Source organism: Lates calcarifer, linkage group LG4 (assembly GCF_001640805.2).
Source record: "Lates calcarifer isolate ASB-BC8 linkage group LG4, TLL_Latcal_v3, whole genome shotgun sequence".
Lineage (NCBI taxonomy): Eukaryota > Metazoa > Chordata > Actinopteri > Centropomidae > Lates > Lates calcarifer.
In genome coordinates, this window is record NC_066836.1 from 5999318 (window position 1) to 6022568 (window position 23251).

Sequence of the window (23251 nt, forward strand, 5' to 3'; positions counted from 1 at the left end):
ACTGGAGTCACTTGCTCTGTCAGGTAGCTTAAAGGCAACTGTGCGTACTGGGAATAAACAATTCTTCACTGTGCTTTTGTGCTCATAGTTAAATCAGTCATACTAACATTTGTGATGTGTGTCTTCTGCATTTTCTGTTTCATCCTTTCATGGGTCTTATGTCTTCTAAATGTGTGTTTATATCACTATTACTGAAGATTCTGTTAAATGTTTATTATGTAGTGAATTAAAGTGAATTTAATGTTTTCCTGCATCTTTCTCTCAGCAGGAAACCTTCACTGTGTGTTATATGTGTCACTGTCACTGTCTTAACAATGAATAGTTTCAGCCTCCTTGTGACTGAATGTAACAACACTTTACCGTCTGCCCCTCAGTGGTTAGAAGTGGAGACTATTACTTGTTTGAAACAGACAGTGAGGAGGAAGAGGAGGAGGAGGAGAAAAAAGATGAGGAGCCTCCAAAGAAGTCAGCATTTCAGGTGATTCCAGGGTTAAATGACTTTTTAATTCCCTCTCTGTCATGTTTATTTAATCAGCTGATGTCGTGTTTTTATTATTGATGAGGATGTCGCTCTCAGCAGAGGTAAAGTATAACACATAGAAATTTACTCAAGAGCTGGCACTGATTGAATATTTCCATTTTTTTTAATATACTTCTTCAGAGAGAGAAAAGTACATTACAACAATTTAAATATGCCCCATTCTGAGTTAAAGGACAGCGTTTAAAATCCAACAAAAATATTATCAGTAAAATGTTTTTCAAAAAGTAAAAGTAGCTTGCTGTAAAATGTACAATCTGAATGATACATTATCATACATAATACTGATTCTGATTCATAAAGTTCTATTATTTTTTGGACTTTTCTCAAATCTTTTCTTTGAACTTCAGTCATTTAAATTAAAGTATGTGAAAAGTTTAGATGGGACTGATGTTTCGGTGGAACTGCTAACAACTCATTGACATCTTAAAGGAGACACAAGTCCCAACATGACACTGCTTTCACTCTGGTTTTTGTTCGTATCATATGTTTTTGTGGGAGAGGAAATGCACTTTCCTCCCCTCATGGTATCTGATCATTGCAGTTACTAATGTAACATTCAATAAACAGAATAGAATACCTTGCACACAACATACCACTAAGACTAACATTTCTTCTTCTTCTTTTTCTTTTGAGACTTCAGCTCTTTTTATCCTTAATTATCATTTTCTTGAGTAAGAATTTGTGACTTTTTTTTTTTTTTTTTTTTTTTTTTTTTTAAAGATTAAAGGAGTAAAACTTTTAAATACTAACATTCAGGAGCATGTGATGAACTGTGTGCTGTAAATTCACCTGCATGGTATCCTCTCTCGTTCACTGACTCCTAACACAGGTACTGTTGTCTTTGAACAGTATGAAATGTTTCCTACTAATCCTCTCCCACTCTGTTCCCTCTCTGTAGCGAGCTATTCGGAAGTTTGTCTCTGCTGTTCTGGCTTTGCCCAGGTCTATCATTAAGCTGCCTAAAACTATTCTGCAGTACGTAGTCAAGGCAGGAAAGGTACTCACCACCACAACTAACACAGCTTGCTTTCTGTGTAGTGTGCCAGCTCCAGTAACGGCCACATCAAACTAAACTTTCCAGCTCATGTTTGATGTTCTGCTTTGCTATAAATAACCAGATTTTAAAAAGAGACACCCACAACAATTTGATACTCCAGCAATAAAAGACTAATTTAATAAATCATCAAATCTGATCTGGAATGGAAATGCTTTGATCTTTGCCTTTTTGTGTACTTTATATTGTTTTTGTCTTATTGTTTGTTTTTGTTCTTTTCTTGTGGTCTGCTATATGATGATTAATGAAGCAGCCACACAACAAGGAGTTTTGTGTTAACACTGCATTGGTGGTCGTGCATGTTTCAGCACTCTCAGAAACAGCTGCAGACTATTTTCTTTGGCATACTATACTCTGTGTTTTCAGATTTCCTACAGTTCACGCAGCCATTGACCATTTTGTTTACAGTTCACTGTAAAAAATCAACGTAAAGATTAAAAATTCTCCTTGAGATGAAAAATTGACACAGATTTCATATTAAAATTATGTTGCATTCATGTGATAATGCAGCTGTGATTGGGAGCTGAAAAGTCTTCCTTGTTGGTGCATTCAAGAAAGCCCCAACATGTGATACATGAGAGACTGCTGCAGTCAAAAAGTCTTAATAAAAAATAACCTGGACCTGAAATAAAACTCAAACCTAAAAAAATGAAAAGAATAATGTCAGTTTTTGTCATTTATTGTACTAAAATGCTTCCAGTCAATTATCTCTTAAATCAGGACTTGAATGCACCATCAAGCCCAAAACGTAACAGACCGATGCTCCAACCAGATTTTACCACCTGATATGACTTTTAGAAAACTAAATAAATGAATAAGTGATAAAAGGAGAGTTCATTGTGATTTATTACCTGTGTCATGTTTGAAGCTTATGCTGATAAGAAATGATAAGAAATGAAACCATTTACTACCTCAAACCTTATAGTATCTTTAGAAAAGTGGTATGTAGTAATATTAAGTGTAAATTATTTTTGATTAAAAAAACATCTAAAATCACCTGATATTTATGTAAAAAAAAAAAATTCATTTACTCCTGCTCTTGCCTCAGTGACTCTTTGACTTTTACATCCTTTCATTGTCACTAAACGCTGCCCTCTGTTCTCCAGTTTCTTTACCACGCCTGGATCACAGACCCTAAAGCTGCACTGAGAGCACGAGGCAAAGAGAAACGCAAATTTTGGAAGAAATACACCAAGGGAGTTAGACACAGGAAGAGCAAGAAAGATGGTAAGCAAGTTCAAGAGACAACAAAACTCACCAGAAACAAACTGTAACATGAATGAATTTCATGTTTCAACTGCAGTAAAATTTCTTTACTGTACGTTAGCAGGTCATGTGGCCATAGAGGTTGGTGAGATGTCTGATGGGCAAGAAAAAGGAGAGGAGAACAAGCAGTCTGGTAGTCCAGGTTGGTTCCTTGTTTTAAGATCTTGAAAAAAAGTTTGACTTAATTGTGTTCAGTTTCACTTCTGAGTCTGAAAACACACTCAAGGAGCATAAAGGAAATGCATATTGTACAGATTCCGATTTTATATTTGTTTTATTGTCTTTGTTTGTCATATAATTTCAGGATTTAAGTGATTATGAAAAGTTTAATTCAACTGCCCTATTAGCAGCATAAAAATAACCTTCCTATTTTCCACAGTAACCAAGTGCCCCATCCAGAGAAAACTTATTTTACCTTGATTTCCTAAAATTAACATTAAAAAAATCTGCTTCTTTGAATTGACCACTTTGTAAGTTCTTTCACGCAGGCTGAGAAGTTTTAATATACATAACGGTGGTTTGCCCTTCCCCTCAGACAACATCATCAAACGAGTGTTCAACATCATAAAGTTCACCTGGGTGCTCTTCCAGACGACGGTGGAGAGCTTCACCAAATGGATGAATGACATGTGCAGAGAGTACATCGACATCTCCACTGTGCTGCGTATCGAGCGCTGCATGCTGACGCGAGAGGTCAAAAAGGTGCATGATCCTCGGTGATCCTCTGACTTTTCATGCCGCATTTCCAGGAATTCAAAATTCCCGTCAGCCTCAGCTGTACCTTATGTTTTCTGCTAATTAGTAAATGTTAACAATGGTTGCAAACAAGTTAAGCTAAGATGGAAAACATGGTAAACATTATATCAGCGATACATCAACATGTTGATCTGTTACTTAAGTAAAAGTGGTAATACCACTATGTAGAAATACTCTGTTACAAGTAGAAGTACAAAAGTATTAGCATCATTATTATTATTTGAGAAATGTGTTTTTCATTTTATTGTCAGACCTCTTTTATTTACTTTATGTACTTGGGTTAGGGATCAGTGAAACCTTATTGTAATTTAACCCATAATAATATATTATTATTATTAACGTGCAAAATAACTTGATATGGTATCTAATGAATTTAGTGGAGTGAAAAGAGTAATGTTTGCCTCTTAAATATAGTGAAGTAGAAGTTTAGCGTAGCAGAAAATGGAGATGTGTAAAGTACAGGTACTTAAGGACAGTACTTGAGATACTTGTGATGTGACTTTCCACCACTGGGGTGCTTAAGTGCAGCCTCACAGAGCTGTCAGCACGACTATATGAGAAGAGCCTTAGTCTTGTTAAATTAAATATGTCTCGTTTTTGTTACCATTTATAAGCTAATTAACCATTTCATTAAAGTGAGTGATGTAATAATGTCCTCCTCTCCTCCCACCAGGGTAATGTTCCTTCCAGAGAGAGCATCCACGTCTACTACCAGAAGGCCATGAGGCTCAACATGTCTAGGCAGGCCAGCATGGATCAGCTCAGCGACGACGACTCGGCCTGCGGCTCCACCAGAGTCCGAAGGAGACCAGGAGGCTACCACATGGAGAGCCAGGACTCGACCGCCTCCAGAGACAGCATGTCCAGGTACACAGAGTGCAGCATGGGCGACTAAATGAGCCCCCATCATGAGATGCTTTTTTTAAAGCAGCCTGTTCGTTCGAAGTCCATGAGTTCTCAGTCCACACATCTGGATTTAGCATTTGCTGCATGCGATTGTCTTTATGGTAAACATCACTTCTTCCTCGTTTTCAGTGTTAAAATCGGTTTAAATGCTTTTATTACACAGAGGGTGGGGGTCACCCCGCTGTCTGTGTAACCTAACATCGATCCCATCTCATGCTTCTCACCACTGATCATTCCATCTGTCGCTCTCACCACCTCTCAGTGCCGTCACTGAGGCCACCATGGTGTTTTCTCGCCAGTCCACGCTGGAAGATCTCGATGGAATGCCAGAGCGCATTCCCAAAACTAGCGAGCGTGACAGGCCCAAACTGCGTAAGATCTACGCCATGGACATGTCCAATTCATCAATGGACAGCGCCAGCAGTTTCATCTCCAGGTGCCTGGCCTCTGCATCACCTACATACACACCTGTGGCACTGACATAAATAATATTGTTGCATCTCCCGACTTTGTCTTTAACAAAAGTTGTCTCCATATCATTTTTTTGTTGATTTTTAACATCAGCTGAATCATTGCATGACTTTTATATAACCATTTAGTTTATTACATCCTGTCAAAAACTCAAAAAAATAACCAGAAAACATTGCACCGCATGTCCCTTTTTTAATTTTGAAATACCAGATTTTCCTCCAATTACAGTGACATGAGACGTACGATCTGTTCCTTCTCAACAGTCGCCTCAGTGTTTACTATGTTTAGTATAGACCTATTTATTTTCGGAACGTGTTTATTCAGTAACACTGTATTGCATTTACCTGCTGTATCTTAACATTTAAGTCATGTATACAACACACTGTAATATAGTTTTAACATTTTGTTAACATCTGTAACTCTTCCTGTGGGAGCTGATTAGTAGAGGCTGGTGTTAAAACAGATAAAGAATATATCCTCATTGGAGTATAAAAAAAAAACACTTAAAATATCTTTATATTTGCATACAACAACATTCTTTTGATTCTGTATAAAAGAAAAATAACAGGAACAATGCCCTTTTTAAAAACCATTTAATTGTCAAGTGTGTCAAGTGTGCAGATTAAAAAAATATATTTTATATAAACTGTGAGACTGATTCTATGACAGACTTCAGTTTTGATTTTACAAATGTTCTTCTGAAAAAGGATGTTTGAATGCCGATTGACACAGTCCCTGCTGTTTATGTCCTCTTGCAGTGAAGCGACCCAGTGCGTCACGCTCTACTCCAGACAGGGCACCACAGACACCATAGAAGAAGTGGAGGACGAGCAGGATCAAGGGGACGACAGGCAGCAGGATCCCTGGGAAACCAAACAGGTTGAAGACAGTCAGGGGGCTGAGGGTGATCCCTGGAGTGACGGAGAGCCTAGGGTGGAAGAGGAGGTTGGTGAAGGTCAGGAGGGGCAGGAGGGGCAGGGGGGGCAGGAGGGGCAGGAGGGAATGGAGGGTGAGGAGGTTGAGGAGGTTGAGGAGGAATCAGAGGTTCCAGAGGACCAGGAGAGAGAAGAGGCTCCCTGGGAGTCTTTTTGCGTGGGTGAGGGCCCCTCCCTCAGGCAGGAGGAGGCAGAGTGTGCCTCTTCTGTCCAAGACAAAGACTTCATCACTGAGGGTGAAGATGGAGTAGGACAGCAGGACTTCATGCAGACAGAGGGGCGAGCGGGGCTCCTTTACACCCCTGATACAGACGCCTCCAAAACGTCTGACGCTGACGTTCCCCCCAGCTACAGCAAGGCGGTCAGCTTCGACCGTCTAGAAATCAGCGACGACGAGAGCGACACGGAGAGGAAAAGGCGTATGGTCATGACCTCTGACAGCCGCTCAGACAGCAGGTCAGACATCATGCTGCCCTCTATGACCACTGAGCTGACCGCCAGCGAACTGCTGCTCAACAAGTAAGTCCAAACACATGAAGCTTTTGTGTCTCTTTTTGATCATTTGTGTCTCAGTGTGGTCATTTTGCATCTGTGTAGTTGTTCTGTATCTTTTGTAGTCATGTTGATCCTCTGTATTTTCGTGAAGTCACAGTTTTTAGTAAAGGGTAGTATAAGCCCATTTATCCATGTTTCTGTCTCCCAGGATGTTTTATGATGAGGAGCTGGAGCAGTCAGATAAATTCTACAACTGCCAGCCTCTGATCCTCCAGCTCTGCTACGCCCTGTACAACATGCTGGTGGCCCACTCAGAGATGGTGTGCTACCTGGTCATCATCATCAACCACATGGTGTCGGCCTCCTGCGCCACCCTGGTCCTTCCCATCACCATCTTCCTCTGGGCCATGCTGTCCGTGCCTCGGCCCAGTAAGCGCTACTGGATGACAGCCATCGTCTACACCGAGGTACGGTCAGATATGAGGATGATATTTGCAAAACAAGTCAAAACTGGAATTGGTATTATTTTCCAATCGTTGAATTACTTGGTATTCTGTATTTTTGACAATCAGGTGGGAGTACAAAGATGATTTTGTTGCATTTATGTGTCAATTAAATGCAAATGTCTGTGGTCTGGAAAGCAGCACTGACACTGATGTTGTTTTCCCACAAGGTCACCATCGTCATCAAGTACTTCTTCCAGTTTGGCTTCTTCCCCTTCAACCAGAAAAGTTTAGATAAGAACAAACCGTATCACCCTCCCAACATCATCGGTGTGGAGAAGAAGGACGGTTACGTCCACTACGACCTGGTTCAGCTGCTGGCTCTCTTCTTCCACAGATCCATTCTGAAGGTACCTGCAAACACAGAATACGTGAATAACCTGGGTATCAAGAGCAAACTCAACAGTTGATAGATGTCCTGTGAAAAATAACAAAGCTTTTCCAATTCCAGTGCCACGGTCTGTGGGACGAGGACGACCCCAAAGAGAAGAAGGAGCCTCCTCATCAGAGCGAGTCCGAGGACGAGGGCAAGGAGGAGAGTGACAAGGAGTCTGAACCTGCCTCCTCACTGATCAGTGAGAGGAGAGGCTCTGGTCAAACCTTGAGGTCCATAAACTTCGGGACCTCCATAGATTCAGGACACGTCCAGGTGCACTTCCCACAGCAGCAGACCTACCAGCGTCGGAAGAGCTCCAGCGGGGGCTCGCACATTTCTCACAGATCTCTTCACTCCTCTGCGAGGTCAAAGAGAGGTCAGGATGCTACTTAATGACGGTTTATGGTGGTTTCTGATTGCAAAAAATTCACTTTTAACAGCTTTGAAATGAATGTGTCATTTTGCAAAATGTATAATGACTCACTCTTCCATCATATAATAATCATAACAACATAAAACTGAAACTGAAATCTCGGAACTTATGTCACACCAGACAATAATTTCTTGTGGTCTCTATCCACTACCCTTGGATCCAGGTCTTTGTTTGTGGCTGCGTCAGTGACTCAATGTCTCGCCATGGTTCATTTACAACTCGAAATGTAAATTGTTTCCACAGGAAGTACCGCTTCCCACAACAGCAGCCGACGGGACGGCAGCGAGGCCAGTGTCCATCAGAAGACCCGCAAACAGATGATTATGGAGAAGCTGAGAGAGCAGCTCTATAAAGCAAAAGCTTTCATCATAAAGCGGTACGACAAAAACCAAAAGCTGTGGTTCCTTTGTCTCTAAAAACTCCACCCTCCGCTGTTTACTGGTCAACACTCTCAAATGTGGCTGTACAAGAAAAGTGTGTAACTTTATGAGGGCACTGATGAGAAGTGTGCTCAGCAAATATTCTGGATGAATAATGGAAGATGCACTGTGGAAAATCACATCACAGTGATACACCAGCCAAAACCTTTCAAAGGTCTAAATTTAGACCTTTAATTACAGCATTCCCGTCAGGCCAAGTCAGTGTAATTTTTGTAAGTGCTGCAACAGACGATCAAAACATGTTATTGTTCTAAATTTAATCACAGTGGAACAAGTGGTTTCTGAGATATTACGTCCAGAACAGTTAACTGAAACACAATGAAATAATATTTAAAGCGTTTAGGTTTTCCCCACATAAGACCAGTGGTGTCTGATCTATCACATCAACTTTATTTTACAAACTGTTTCATTGTTTTATGGGCTTTAATTTGATCTGATTCCATCATAAACAACATGTTTTCCTGACTGTGGTCCTGTGGGGTAGACTGACCCGGACCATTTTCAGCTGCTTCCTCACTCATGATAATTACATTAACCCCTGTTCTTTGTAGGGTCCTGGAGATCTACCTTCCCATGAGGCAGTTCTTCTATAACCTGATCCACCCAGAGTACAGTGCGGTCACAGACGTCTATGTGCTGATGTTCCTCGCTGACACCGTCGACTTCATCATCATTGTGTTTGGATTCTGGGCGTTTGGTGTAGGTTTATTTACATTTAGATGACACTGACATCTTCTTCTTTGATACATTACTTGACGAAATTCCTCTTCTCCTTCAGAAACACTCAGCGGCAGACATCACCTCATCTCTGTCTGAGGATCAGGTGCCAGGACCTTTCCTGGTCATGGTCCTGATCCAGTTTGGGACCATGGTGGTGGACCGGGCCCTCTACCTCAGAAAGTCTGTTTTGGGCAAAGTCATCTTCCAGGTCATCCTGGTCTTTGGCATCCACTTCTGGATGTTCTTTATCCTGCCAGGAGTCACAATGAAGTAAGAGTTTAATCTTACCTCACATTAGATATGATTAGATTTTAATCTAAAGAATGACTCTGGCACAGGTGGGTTTTAAGTTTTCTCTTAAAGCTATCAACAGTGTCCACAGATCTTAAGTCCAAAGGGAGCGAGTTCATCACGTTTTCATGGCTCTTTATTGAATATCTTTTGGATTTTGGTCAAACAGAACAAGTGATTTGAAGACCTCGGGCTCTAGGAACTTGTGATGCACATTTTCACTATTTTTGGACCTGTTCAAAATCGCTAAATGAATTGATACTGAAAATAATCATCATAATATAATCATTTCTGTTTTTTTTTTTTTTAATTTTCTAAAGATAAAAATAATACCTCTTGGAAGGTTCTTCATTGCCAGAAGCCCCTGTTCTGGTTCTGTGTGTTTTACAGCTGGCAGGAATTTGTGTTTTTATGTGCGGTCAAGTTATTTTGTTTGTTGCAAAATCTGAAATTTAGAGACATGTTAGGAGTTTGTTGTGCCATCTATAAATTACATCTGTGGTTTAAAAAAAGAGAAAACCCATCTTGAACCATTTTTAAACACTCTTTTGTGTCTCTTTTCTTTTTCCCTTGCAGGCGATTCAGTGACAACCCAGTCGCTCAGATGTGGTATTTTGTCAAGTGCATCTACTTCGGGCTGTCGGCCTATCAGATCCGCTGTGGTTATCCCACCCGCGTCCTGGGAAACTTCCTCACCAAGAGCTACAATTATGTCAACCTCTTCCTGTTTCAAGGGTGAGTTACACAGAGGGAAGAATCATTTCTTCCAGCTGGACAAACAGGTCCAAGGCCCTGGTCATGTCGGGATGTCAGTTAGCTGCTGCTGCAAAAACATCACACCTGGAGTTAAAGGGAACAGCAGCATTTCTGATTGTTAGTGTTAGTCTTTTGGATCTTTAATATCAGGTTTAGGTCTGAAATGATCAATCAAGCAAAAACATATCATCATATGATCATTTCCAGAATCTTATATAAGAGGAGAGAGAAAGTTGGAATAACTAAATCTGGGAAATCCTGGGGCAGTCACTTAGTAGCTTTGAGTTTGAATTTGGATGGCCTCTGAAAATTCCCCACTCCTTCAGTCAGTAGATTATTACATTTATGTTGAGATAAACAAACAAACAAAAAGTTCCACAGAGCCCCTATAGGTGAAACCATTGCCTGTTACACCTTATTTCAGTCTCTCATTTTTACCATGATAACTAAAACAGGTTTGTTGTTTCCAGTTTCCGCCTGGTGCCGTTTCTGACGGAGCTGCGAGCCGTGATGGACTGGGTTTGGACCGACACCTCGCTGTCTCTGTCCAGCTGGATCTGTGTGGAGGATATCTACGCTCACATCTTCATCCTCAAGTGCTGGAGAGAGTCTGAGAAGGTGTTTTTCATTGTGGCATCGGCCTAGTGTGAAAAGAATTACCTCCGCAGCCAAAACCTGTCATATCGGAATTCAGGCTGATATTTATCTTTGTGTTTGCTGCCTCATGAGGAATAAATTCTGATCTGCACTGGCTAGATGATGGCTGAAAGTAAAATTTATTTCTGCAAAGTACTGTATATTAAACAGCAAAGATATATTATGTCTGTGGTGCCCAGTATTTCTGAAAAAACACAAAAATGTCTTTATTCTGTGCCTCTCTATTGTAAATAATACACTTGCTATCTTGTTCAGTCTTCATGTACTGATTTCAAAAATAGTCCTGACATAAAAAACATACACAAAGATGGAACAAAGTTTTCAAAGTGATGCACTGTGCTGTAAAAACAACAACTGTTTTGCCACATAGCCGAGTGAAATAATACGTCTCGCTGCCCTTTATCTCATCCATCTGCAGAGATACCCTCAGCCGCGAGGCCAGAAGAAGAAGAAGGTGGTGAAGTACGGGATGGGAGGGATGATTGTGATGCTGCTCATCTGCATTGTCTGGTTCCCGCTGCTTTTTATGTCTCTCGTGAAATCTGTCGCCGGAGTTGTCAACGCGCCACTGGATGTCTCGCTCGAAATCACCCTGGCCGGCTTTCAGGTGCGGACACTTGGACTCACTTTTTAACAGGCGGGGTACCTCTTTAGTATAATTTTTTAAAGTGTAGAGACAGCATATCTTTTAAATAAATTAAGCACCACATTTAACAGTAGTGGTGTTGCCAGGAGATGGCAGGCGTTTGAAGTGTGCTTATATTTTTGAGGTGGTGTGAGTTCTGTTTGTTGTTGTTGACAGATTCAGTGCCGTTTCTCCAGCAACAAAACTGAAGAAACAAGTTATACATTTCAAAAGTTAGTCAGTGTATTTGGACCTAAAGGACCAGTGTGTAACATTTATGGGAATCTGTTGGTAGAAATGGAATATAATATACATAAGTATGTTTTTATTGGTGTATAATCACCTAAAACTAGTAAGTGTTGTGTTTTTGTTTGCTTAGAATGAGCCATTTATATCTACATAGGGAGTGGGTTGTCTTTCACAGAGTCAACCATGTTTCTACAGTAGCCCAGAGTGGACAAACCAAACCATGCAGGAGTCTTGTTTGTTTTTATGTTGACGTCGCAGCTTGTATTCTAAATTTGACGAAGATGACGACGAGAGTACATGTCAGCTATTACCTATCAACTTATATTTAAATGTAGCTATATGAACAAACCTCTTCACTGGACAGACTAGTCAAAGTGGTAGTTGACGCCATTTTGTTCCCTGACGGCTACTGTAGACTCTGACATGCTTGGAAAGGGAGGGGTGAGGGCGACAGGTATGCAGTTGGTTGCAGTCTGCGTTTTCACCTCTAGATGCCACTAAATCCTACACACGGCTCCTTTAACAAGAGTCCCCTCTGCCCTCTGCCCGCAGCCCATCTTCACCATGAGCGCGCAGCAAAAACAACTGCAGGCTGTGACGCGGGAAGAATTTGAAACATTTACCAAGAAATATTTGGGTAACGATGTAAGTACGAGAAATACAACACACATGTCACGGTTCAGTGAAATTCTGTCCAGTGTATTCCTGAGTGTTTCTGTGTTGGGGTTAGGATGCCCTGCAGTGGCTGGAGGGCTACATGCCAGAGGACCTCGTCATCGCTCGGCTGAAAGGCAACTCCAACTCTCTGTGGACCATCAGTCCACCGAGCAGAGATAACCTGAAAGACATGTTGACCTCCGACGAGGAATTTCCCATCACTGTGTCCTGGACTGTGCAAAGGTACGCAGTGACAAAATATTCGTTCCTACTATCCATTCACAGCACATACCTGTATCTAACTATGTGACAGCTAGAAGGTGGATGAATTATAATCTACGGTTGAACTTACAGACTCTACAGATGCTAATATCAGTGTGTCTTTCCTCTTTTTGTGATCTCAGGAACTTAAGTCTTGGTGCCAAGGCTGAAATGGCATCTGGCAAACATGTAGCACGAATAAACAATGCAACAAAACAGGAGCTCATTAAAGTCCTTCAAGGGGAGGGAAGCGGTTTGCAAGTGTGAGTATATCAGCTGAGTTAAACTCTAATATCAGCCAGTCACAGATGAAATCGTTCCCTTGTTTTTTAACTTAATTTTTGTCAGTTTAAGGAGTATATGTAGTTGGGTAATAATATATAAATGTATATACTCAAGTTGAAAATATTCACAAACTATCTCAGTATGAAACAATGCTTGTACCTCAGTTCTGAGTTTGCGATAAGACATTTTAAACACAGAAAACAGGAACATAATCACCAGGTAGCAACTAGCTACAAAGCTACTAGCAGAACAACAAACACATTGTAGTTTTAGGGCAGCGGTTCCCAACCTTCTTGTCCTGTCAGAGGAACTGACGTAACCCTTTATTGACACCATTTATTTCAGCTAACTGTTTAGCTACTCTCGCTAACTTTTATCCATTACTTTTAGCTGTTAATTTCAAATGCTAGTCATTTTCATAGGCTAATGATTTCTTATCTGTTGTTCATCCATTATGATTAGCTAACTGTTCCTGCTTGCTAGCTAGTTTTCCAGTACTCGGACCATCTTCAGTGTTACAGTTGGCTCAGTGTGTTGATATCTTTGTATCTCTTTCTTTCTTTCTTCATTTGTTTGGCTAATTCACAGTGTTTCTCTCTACATCTCTACAACTTCCACTTCCTGTTTGGAACACAGCATATTGATTAATGAGCTTTAAAGATTCATTTAGAAGTTTATCTCCTGTTTCCAGACATAATGCTGAGCCAAGCCTCTGGCTCCAGCTGTAACACACACACATGAATGGTATCCGTCTTCTCATCTCTTCATCTCACAGTCATGTATGATTTATACTATATAAGGTGGATTTTCTACACGATTAAACAGGACAACAATTAATACAAGAGCGACACTGTATCATAATACTGACCCCGAGTCTTTTCCTAATAAACGCACTGGCAGTTAACCGCCTCTTTTCCTCTGCAGGACCCTAGCCGACATCGTTCCTCGATACATTCGAGCCCCCAGTGATGCAGATGCTAAACCTGTTGAGCAGTTTTCTGAAGGTGAACATCTCCATCTTTAACACTGTACAGAGCGGACTGACTGTGATGTTTGCTTAGTTGTTGCTTGGTGACAACAAAGAAAACTTTAGACTTTGGAAATTTAACTTTTCAGTAAATAAACACCTGTTCAGTTCTTAGTAACAACGTAAAAGAATTTCTCATTGATATTTAATCATATACTTGTTAATTTTCTGCTCTTACTGACAATGTTTGGTTACTGTTTTGAGAGAGTTTTTGCAAATGTCCTAAAAGTGTAAATTGCATCTGATGACAATAACTAGCATAATGTCCTTCTTCATCCTTGTAGATGATATGATGATGAACATAACCGTGACCTTAAAGCGAAAAAATGAGGCTTCTTCAAATCAGACCCAGGAATGGTGGGTTGTCAACCAGACAGAGCCCGGCATATTAGACAAAAAGAGTCCAAAAATGGATGAAGCAGCAGGTCTGGACATCTATGTATTCAGTGACCAAGTCAGCCCCCCGAGTTTGGGTTTCCTGGCTGGATACGGGTAAGTGGTATCTGAAATTTGTGAATTTAAAAGAAAAAAAAGACGTGTCCCACTTTGGTGTTTCAGTGAAATGTCTTTGTTTATATTCAAGAAACATTTTACATTTTAGGTTTTATACATTTTGTAAGCTGTAAGTTGGAAGATTAATTTGAGTTGTGAAATGATTGACAAGATAGGAAAGCAGCAAAACACAAACACAAAATTATGTTTTATATATTTTTGTGGACTTTCTCTAGTCTTTGCTTTTTAATAGCTCATGATTACTTTTTAATTTCACATCTTCGGGGCCCTTCAAAGTATAAAAAAAACAGTTTGAATCATTTGAAAACATAGACATATGCCAGGGGTGATGAGTGATTGCAAATAGGCAAAGCCTCATTTTAAGGGGTGATCTAAAAGACCAATGTACAAAATACTCACTCACACATCAGCTTCCTGCTGTTTTACATTTATACTGTTGACACATGTAGTGACAACCCAGCATGACTCTTGTTCCTAAGCAGCTGAGCTGTTGATGATGAGGAGAGTTAAGAAGCGTTTGATGAGGAGTGATGATCTGTGCAACGTTTGCAGACGTTTTCATTCACACATCCAATGCCAGAGTCCATTCAATCCCCTTTGTATATGAACACCTGTTAGCATGGCATTGATATTACACACTAAGATCATGTGATGAGATGACAAGTGACCACAGTTCGTGACAGCTGAGCAAACGCCACACTGCTCGCAAAAGCTGTGACATGGCTGAAAACCCACAAAATATCCAGTGAGTAGATCTTGTGCCAAGAATTGTTTATCAGACTATTTCAAGCTCATCTCAAGTCTGTGGGCAGAAAACATAATAAAACACAGTGTGAGATAAAAGAGAAGAGGTGGGCTGGTGGATTCAATCAGTCTGGTGGTGCAGCATCAGATTAAAACTGCTCCTGAAAAGATGAGTAGAAAATGTTACTTAATGGTCACCGCTTTTGTTGAAAGCAGAGACATTTACTCCTACGTCAAATTTCAAATGGGAAACTGTCACTCTGTTCCTGACTGTAAAGAGAGTGAGCATGTTGATTGCTCGCACATGGAGAGTAGTGTCTTTTGTCTTTTGCTCACGTGTACAAACTAGACAAACAGCCATGTGAGCAGCTCTGTGAAGCTGTACCAACCAAAGTACTGGACAAATTTAAAATATGACCTGATAAAAAGATGAAAAGATTGAAGTAAGTTTTTATAATTCATCCTGAGACGGACGTTAATGTCTGCACCAACTTTCATGACAATCCATTAAATAGTTGTTGAGATATTTCACTTAAAACCACAAATGATGGCTCTAGAAGAAAAGTCAGAGGATCACCCATCTTCAAATTTGACGCCAATGCTTCTAGTAGATGTTGACATTATGACAGGATAAGCAAACACTTTAATCTGCTGAAGGCACTAGACAATACGTCAGAGTAGTTTGGATTTATCCTCTGGGAACCATGAATGTCCACAGAATAACACGGCAACCTTTGTAACCGTTCCTGAGATATTCAGCCTTGATCCCTTGGAGGGATAAGATTGTAAGGAATCTAAAAACGGTTCCTTCCTCTCTTCCCTGTCTAGGATCATGGGCCTGTACGCCTCTGTGGTTCTGGTCATCGGCAAGTTCGTGCGCGAGTTCTTCAGCGGTATCTCCCACACCATCATGTTTGAGGAGCTGCCCAACGTGGACCGCATCCTCAAGCTGTGCACCGACATCTTCCTGGTCCGAGAGACGGGGGAACTGGACCTGGAGGAGGACATGTACGCCAAACTCATCTTCCTCTACCGCTCGCCAGAAACTATGATCAAGTGGACCCGGGAGAAAACTCAGTGAAACTCAGCGAGGGGAGGGGGGCGTTAAATTATGAAGGCGAGTCGCTGGGTGGTCGCTCTGCTGGTGTGAGCCACTATTTCAGCCCATTTGCCAGCTGGGGGAGCACAACACAGCTGAGGACCCACTGTGTCCTCCTCAGCTGAGCTCTGATGGCAGCGATGCAGCGTTAACTCCACACAAAAGCACTTTTTTGAGTTATAAACTGGTATTTTTTACTCTTAACTAATGAAAAACAACAACAAATTGCAGTTATATTATTAACAATTGAGCACAAGTTTGCCGGTGCTGTATCTATCTCGCAAAACCTGACTCAGTTTGGCATCCAGTGGATAAAATAGCTGGTGATCAGTTGGAGACAGAGAACTCTTTTAGGACAATTTTTTCCTAAGGTATAAAAAGTCTTATCCCTAATATGTCGATTTTTAAACACCCCTCACTGCTCTTCACGTCCTGTCGTCTTGACATTTTCACAATTGCACAGCGGGCAAGGAGAAGCTCAAACTGGCTGCGACTTTACTCTTTAAGGGCTTCCCAACAACAAATAAAGTGCACAATAACGACCACATGAGCACAATTTTCTCCAACTGGAACGCTTTGATTGTGGGACTGTGCAATACCGAGCTCGCATTTCTCCCGAGTTTTTCAAAGGACGCGGACCTGAAAGAAAAGGCCGGTTCTGACCGAGACGCGACCATTGCCCCACCACCGAATGTCGGAGGCCACACGGGGAGCCTCTCCAGAGACACACTGCAGAAAACATTATCAGACAATCTTTACTTGCCTTATTTTGTTTGTATGAGAAGAACTGAAAACTCTTATCAGCTACATATCTTTCTCAGGAAGAGCTGTTTTCACAGATATTCATTGTATGAGTTACACGTTACAACATGTAGGCTTTGATGGATTTAAAATGAGATTGTAGAAAAGATGAGATCTATTTAAATGGCATGAAATTTAATGTGGATATTGTTCAGATGGACTGATACTGAGTATGTTTACTGCACAGGGACACAGTTTGATGCTGTATTAAGAAAGTAAATTTATCTGTTTAGCTGTGGACTGTTTTTTTCCTCACAGAGAATGAGATTAATTGCCAATCATCCACGTTGAATCACCTACAGGTTGGCTAGAGTCGAAACCAGCAGAGGGCTGTTTTCTGAATCAGGGTAACGTGCATCAGGTGGTAGACTCTTGCACATCACTTGTGAACCTCTCGCTGTTTTTAAAACATTCAACACTCATGAACACTGTGGCGCCCACAGCTGTGCATTCAGTCACTGAGGAGAAAAAAAAAAAACGAAGAAGAAGAAGACACAAAAAAGAATTCCTCACATGAAGGGCTGAAACTTTGAAGCCCTTTGGTCCAAACTATGCATTAGAGGACACTGTAGCATGAAAGAGAAACTTCATTATTGCCATGACTAATTTTCATTACATGTACATTCAAGTTTAAGGGGACGGGATGCGGAGGAATGAAATGTGAAATTGTACCTGTATGTTAAGGCAACGTGGTATGATAGAGGTCCAGAGTTGTGCAAATAAAAACATCTGGAAAGGTGTTGAGTTTCTGTATTCAGCTGCTGTTTGCTTGTGGAAACAGACTGTGAATGAGCAGGTCAAGAGTTTTCACAGTCCAGTTTTGATCCTGCTAATGCACAGATGCACTGCAGAGTCATTCACAAATATAGCATGAATGTGTGCGCATTAAATATCGCTTAACAGTGGGAGAGAGAGAGAGAGCATTAGCCTCATCAAAGATAAATAGGTCTTAGGAAGCTACACAGTCATTACATGTCTGTCAGAGGCCATTTTGGTGCAGACATCTACAGCCGCCGTTAGTCTCTCTGATGTGGAAAATCAGTCTGCTAACTCATTTAAGAAAATGCACAGAGACCATAAAATGCCACACAACGGAAATGTTTATTGATGCATGTGCAAAGTTTGGAGATATGCTTTTGAGGAATATACAAGAGGTGGGCAACGGCACAAATAAAAAAAAATGTAAACAGTCCCTTTATTACTTTTAGTCATATTGTAATATTCCTAATTGGCATTTAAATGATCTTGTCCTTACAGAGGGTTTCTCACATATACAGTATGAGCAACAGGATTAATCACAAATACACAAATTCAGGGAATAAATGGACAAAATGCACTGAAAACATCACTGCATGGTCCCTTTTTCATGTTTCAGCTGCTTTAATTTGAGGATTGTAGTATGTAAATTGTAAATAAGACACAGCCATGATTTTACTTTTATTTGAAGGTGGATAACACACACCTCGAGGTAGACGAATGAAAACAGTCTACGACTGGCTACAAGCTGTGTCGCCAGGAGTTGTGCAGTACTTTTAAGTTTCTCAAGTAACTTGAATAAGCGCTTATGTTCAAGACAACGGTGTGAATCATTTTTAAGCAGTAATGTTCACAAATTCATCATAGCATTGATTTTGATTCACCATTTAATTATTCCAAACATGCACTAACAGACTGATTGCATATTATTCCAGTACGTCTTCCAACAGGCTGCAGCCGTCAATACTGAATAAATTAACTTCTTACAAATAAACACCTATACATCGATCAACTTATTGGACATATTTATTAGATTATTTCTGATTTTAATATATCTTATAGTAACCTATCCATTAACAATAACAGCAAAAATATACAGCTTCACAGAGACGCGAAATAATAGAACATTTACATACAACAGGCTTTCATACATTATTGAACACTGAAGAATGATTTTTCATTACACTGAGGATCCACCTCAAAGAAACACAAATTAAAAGGCTCTTTAAACGCGACTCTTGTGCAACACCTACTGTAACGGTTGAGGGTTGTTTTAATTTGCTTTTTTTTCTTCTTCTTATTTCTTTTTTTGCACAATTAAGATCAAAAACAGTCGCCCATCTGGGCTTCGGAGCTGAGAGGGTTTGTCACGGTTTTTTAAACTCGTACACGGAGGGTGTAGTGGTGGAGCAGCAGATGGGTAGAGTCGGCACTCAGGAGGCTGAGGGCTAACACAGCCCGCCCTCATAATCGTCCTCCTCCTCGGCGGCAGCTGGCGCCCCACCAGCACCACCCTGTGGAGCGGCTGCAGCCTTCTTCTTCTTTCCTCCTCCTCCGGGTACCCTCAGGGAAATGGCCAGCTTGGCGTACTGTGAAGCAGCAGGAAATAAAATCTGATCTCAGATTGAAAGGCCCTGACAACTTATTTTCTCAATCAGCTTCTGACTGTGACTGACGGGGGCCAACAGGAAGACAACGTTTTCTGCAGTTAAGTTGTTGTTATCTTATATCAGACATTTCTGCATTTCATTGGACTGAATTAGGAGGTGGGAAAAAAAGTGACACAATATTTAAGTCTCCAAACAAATCAAAATGTACTGATAGTTGTGTGGTTGTTTGCTCATGTTTCCAGGCCACTTTAAGCACATCTGATCAAACCAAACCCACCAAGTCCTGATGAAGCAGATTAGCTGAGTGTTTGAGTGTGGACTGGATTTATCTCTCCAGCTGAGGTGCTGTGATTTTAATACAATCTGCTCTTGTCAGTGATTTTAATCCTGTCTGGAACAGGAATAGATGTCGGCAAATTACAGACGTAGTTGATTTTAGAGGTGAAAAGAAATAAATACAAATCACATCAGTGTGAAATTTGACTTGTGTGTGCAAATCTTGGATCTCAAAAATGGTTTTGCTGAACAGAAACATGCTGTCACCAACAGGTCTGGAGGCCTATTTGAGAACCAATATGATGACTGATAAAAAAAAAAAGAAAGCCATCAGGAGAGCAAGACCCCGTACAGCTGCAGCTGCAGGTAGGTGCTGCTGTTCCTCTCTGGCTTTGTCCTGCTGAACGTCCATGTTTAGAGACCACGTCTAAATGCCGGAACAATGCAGAGCACATTGAATACTTCACTTCCCATCTTCTCCTTAAAGTTAATTCTGTATGAATGTGGCTTCTGTAAGTTTTCTCTCCCAAAACTTTAAAATAATTAATATTACAGAGAAGTACTTAAAATTTGAGATCCTGTTTTCAGGGGCTTTAAAGTTTTTTCTATATTAATACATACAGGAGATAATAAACAAATGAAATATTGTCAGTGGTGCTGTTTGAAGAAATAGAATAAAAGGATAAAAGCTTTCTCTAAGAACTCCAATTCATTGGATCATTAATATAAACAGTCAGCAGTGTCATAGCAAAAAAACCCAGAAAGCTTTAAATTAAATACTTTAAAGCTTAATGTTCCAGGAAATCATCCAGCATATAAAAATTTACTGCATCATCAGACTGAAGCCACACGCCTGATACTCTGTTGGCTAAACGAGAGGCACTTTACTGTAAAAAAATTAAAATATAAAACCACTTTTATTTGTAATTATGTGTCAGCAGCACTCACGTCGTTGTCCATGTACTTCAGTAAAGGTGAGTTGCACACGCGGTAGACCTGGTCCTCGTCCTGCTCGTCGTAGCCCTGCAGTAGCGTCTCCATGGCAACGCAATCTTCGCTTCCACTGTAGCCGGGCAGGCTGTTGGGGAGATCAAGCGGCACTTCACGTAATGATCCTCAGCGTAAGAGGCAGCAGTGAGGTCACGTCAACGGTAAACAACATCCCGAGAGAGAGACGAGCCATGACAAAATTTAAACTCTTTTCTGTTATGGTTTTTCCTGTAAGCTGTTGGTAATGAAACAGATGTGAATCCTTGTACCTGTAACTTTCTCGGACACATTTATCAGCTGCGACGTAGTCTCCTCTGTGAAGATGAATCAGCACCTGGGCAGTTGTTTTCTAAAGAATGAGAGGAACACACAAACATACGAGTTTGTCATCGGTTCAGTTCACTTGTGTCTTTGTCTTGTCTCCATCCGTAGAGGGTCAGAGGTCAGGGTCCTTTAACACTTCTTCCTTTTTTCTATTATTAACAATTTCACCAAAAAGACCAGAACCAACTGTTAATTTATCCTACCAACAAATATTTGCTGTGTGGACACTCATTTGTTCATTTGCACAGCTGGTATAATTTGTTTTCTAACAACCTCACAGAAGCATTTTTAATCTCTGCTGCTTTCTGCTGTGCTGCACTGTGAGTAAACTACACTGGCTGTGTTAAACCTATACAGTACAACCTGCTGTGAAACCAAGACAGTGTCTACTCTGGATATTAAATTCCTACTGACTATAATAACACACTAAGTTCTGGGTAACGTGTGTGGAGAAAAAACAAGGTTGCTCACCTTGAAGCACATGGGGAAGTTCTCGATCTCTTTGTACATGTTCTTCTCTTTTTGCAGAGCGACCGCTGCCTCATCCAACCTGATCACAAACACGAGGAGAGGGTGAGGATTGAAGAGGAGCAGGTACCGCAGTTCCACATATCTGAATCTTAATACGTGAATTTATTACTGTTGAAAAATATTACAAAGACACAAGGGCCAGCTCAGGTCAGTTTTATTATTATACCACAATAAAGTGGGTATTTACCTTTTTAACCTGACCAGAAGTCTGGAGGCTTTGCCCAGCAGTTCAACAGCCTGACGCAGACGGTCCTCGTTCTACAGGCAGAAAACAAGGATGTACTTATTAAACGAAATAAAACCAACAACAGTAAAATGATTCAGTTATTGTCAGCAGCTCGTTGTTACCTCGAACACACCAGCTGCCTTCTGATACAGGTCCACAGCTTTCTCCAGGTTTATAGGCTCGATCAGTCTGAGGAGAAAAAAACATGTTTTAGTTTGAGAGAAAATCCATGCAGTAAAGAGTATAGTGAAATCTGCTGGTTGCTTGTTATGTTCACAGCTGAGGGAATTAAATCTGATCTAATGTGTGAAATATAAGGTGGTGTTTTTACTTTCCAGCCCTGTCCAGAGCCATCGCAGCTGTGTCAGGAGTCCCATTCTCCATGTACATCATACAGGCTTTCTCTATGTACTGGATGGCCTCTGGCATCTTCTTTTGTTCCTGTTGCAAGGCAAACATGGTCCAGTTACAATTCTACTGCGGACACATTATCTCCCATCTGTTTATAGTGTTCACACTGTGTCTGCACTCACCTTCATCATCATACCTGCCTGTTCGATGGCCCTGATGAAGAGGAAGAGGAGTTAGAATAAAACAAGCGGGTTTTTACGTTTGCTGCTAACTTAATAACACGCTTATACACAATATACTTACTTTGCAGCATGAAAAAGCCTGAAGGGGAAGTTAAGGAAATGATAAAACAGACTTAAAACAACAGTAATGTCTTGTCACAGGTCTGTGTGGAGAGAGAGAGCACAGAGAGGATACGCCTTGTTTTCTGTGTGATATTCAGCCTCCTTCAGGTAGGCATCCTTTGCCTGCTCGTACTGCTTGGCATTCTTGAAGCACACGGCTAAAAACATATGACAGACAGTTAGCAGTAAATAAAATGAGGGGTAATGTGTTAAAGAATTAAATTATAATAGAGAATAATACTGATTTAACTCACCTGCTTTGGCGTATTCTGATGCAGCACTGTCAAAATCAGGTTTCCACTTTGTCAGACTTGTCTTTAAGCTGCAGAAACACAGAATGATGCGCAGATTATAGAGAGATGAAGCAGGAAGAATCAGATATATTACAGGTTTATTGTCAATTACATAACAAGTCACAATAGTAGCTAATGTGTCTATGTCGCATAACCTTTCTGAATGTGCCACAGTGGCCTTACAGCTAGCTAACATGAGTAGTGAAGCAATCTAGTTTTTTTCTGAGCAGGAAATAAACGGAATTTAACGTCGTAACTCGCCATTTTTCCGCTTTAGCTATGTGCTCGTGAGCTTCGTTTATCTTCTGAGCGGCCATGCTGTTGATTAAGTCGACGTGATGTAGCGAATTTGTTGCCGATAAATCGCTGTGGACGTTGTTGTTGCCTCGGTGTTTGGATTAACACGAACTCCTCCTCAGCCGTAACGTCACAAGGTGTCGCAGGCTACGGGCGCCGCCGAGGACAAAATATATGACACAACGCGGTTGGAGTGGAACGGTTTGCGTACATAAGAATAAATGCTTGGTAGTTCGTATATTTGTTTGTTTTATGCTTTAAACATTGCCTGAAATTGGAGTATAATAGCTTCCTGTGTGTTTTTTTTGCTAGCTTAAACTGCTGTATAAAAGTACAATACATTCAGCTGATAATACTCAGAGATTTAGAGTGAGATATTGAATGTAGGACTT

At 40.8% G+C, this 23251-nt stretch overlaps 2 protein-coding genes across 6 annotated transcripts in view; one reads left to right on the plus strand and one right to left on the minus strand.

Annotated features, from left to right (window-relative positions):
• The window catches only part of LOC108884242 (piezo-type mechanosensitive ion channel component 2), a 73136-nt gene extending 55536 nt beyond the window's left edge, over positions 1 to 17600 (plus strand). For 2 of the 5 annotated variants that reach the window (XM_018678034.2, XM_018678036.2), the window contains 23 exons: positions 375 to 478; positions 1440 to 1538; positions 2702 to 2822; positions 2923 to 3003; positions 3397 to 3563; positions 4291 to 4484; positions 4786 to 4959; positions 5753 to 6448; positions 6633 to 6891; positions 7098 to 7277; positions 7379 to 7679; positions 7980 to 8112; positions 8728 to 8875; positions 8955 to 9166; positions 9764 to 9922; positions 10414 to 10561; positions 11019 to 11207; positions 12027 to 12119; positions 12205 to 12374; positions 12536 to 12655; positions 13602 to 13681; positions 13989 to 14196; positions 15790 to 17600. In XM_018678034.2, the coding sequence (XP_018533550.1) occupies positions 375 to 478; positions 1440 to 1538; positions 2702 to 2822; positions 2923 to 3003; positions 3397 to 3563; positions 4291 to 4484; positions 4786 to 4959; positions 5753 to 6448; positions 6633 to 6891; positions 7098 to 7277; positions 7379 to 7679; positions 7980 to 8112; positions 8728 to 8875; positions 8955 to 9166; positions 9764 to 9922; positions 10414 to 10561; positions 11019 to 11207; positions 12027 to 12119; positions 12205 to 12374; positions 12536 to 12655; positions 13602 to 13681; positions 13989 to 14196; positions 15790 to 16042 (4289 nt within the window). In that variant the 3' untranslated portion in view covers positions 16043 to 17600. The remainder of the gene's footprint in view (positions 1 to 374; positions 479 to 1439; positions 1539 to 2701; positions 2823 to 2922; positions 3004 to 3396; positions 3564 to 4290; positions 4485 to 4785; positions 4960 to 5752; positions 6449 to 6632; positions 6892 to 7097; positions 7278 to 7378; positions 7680 to 7979; positions 8113 to 8727; positions 8876 to 8954; positions 9167 to 9763; positions 9923 to 10413; positions 10562 to 11018; positions 11208 to 12026; positions 12120 to 12204; positions 12375 to 12535; positions 12656 to 13601; positions 13682 to 13988; positions 14197 to 15789) is intronic. The other 3 variants (XM_018678035.2, XM_018678037.2, XM_018678038.2) reach the window with 3 other exon arrangements.
• Positions 17601 to 18625: 1025 nt separating this feature from the next.
• napgb (N-ethylmaleimide-sensitive factor attachment protein, gamma b) lies at positions 18626 to 22999 on the minus strand. Its single transcript, XM_018678039.2, has 12 exons — positions 22824 to 22999; positions 22524 to 22591; positions 22343 to 22427; positions 22229 to 22246; positions 22108 to 22138; positions 21906 to 22015; positions 21697 to 21763; positions 21536 to 21606; positions 21289 to 21367; positions 20763 to 20842; positions 20452 to 20581; positions 18626 to 19206 (listed from the first exon to the last, which is right to left on the minus strand). The coding sequence occupies exons 1-12, from the start codon at positions 22877 to 22879 to the stop codon at positions 19066 to 19068; spliced, it is 936 nt and encodes a 311-aa protein (XP_018533555.1). The 5' UTR covers positions 22880 to 22999; the 3' UTR covers positions 18626 to 19065.
• Positions 23000 to 23251: the final 252 nt, after the last annotated feature.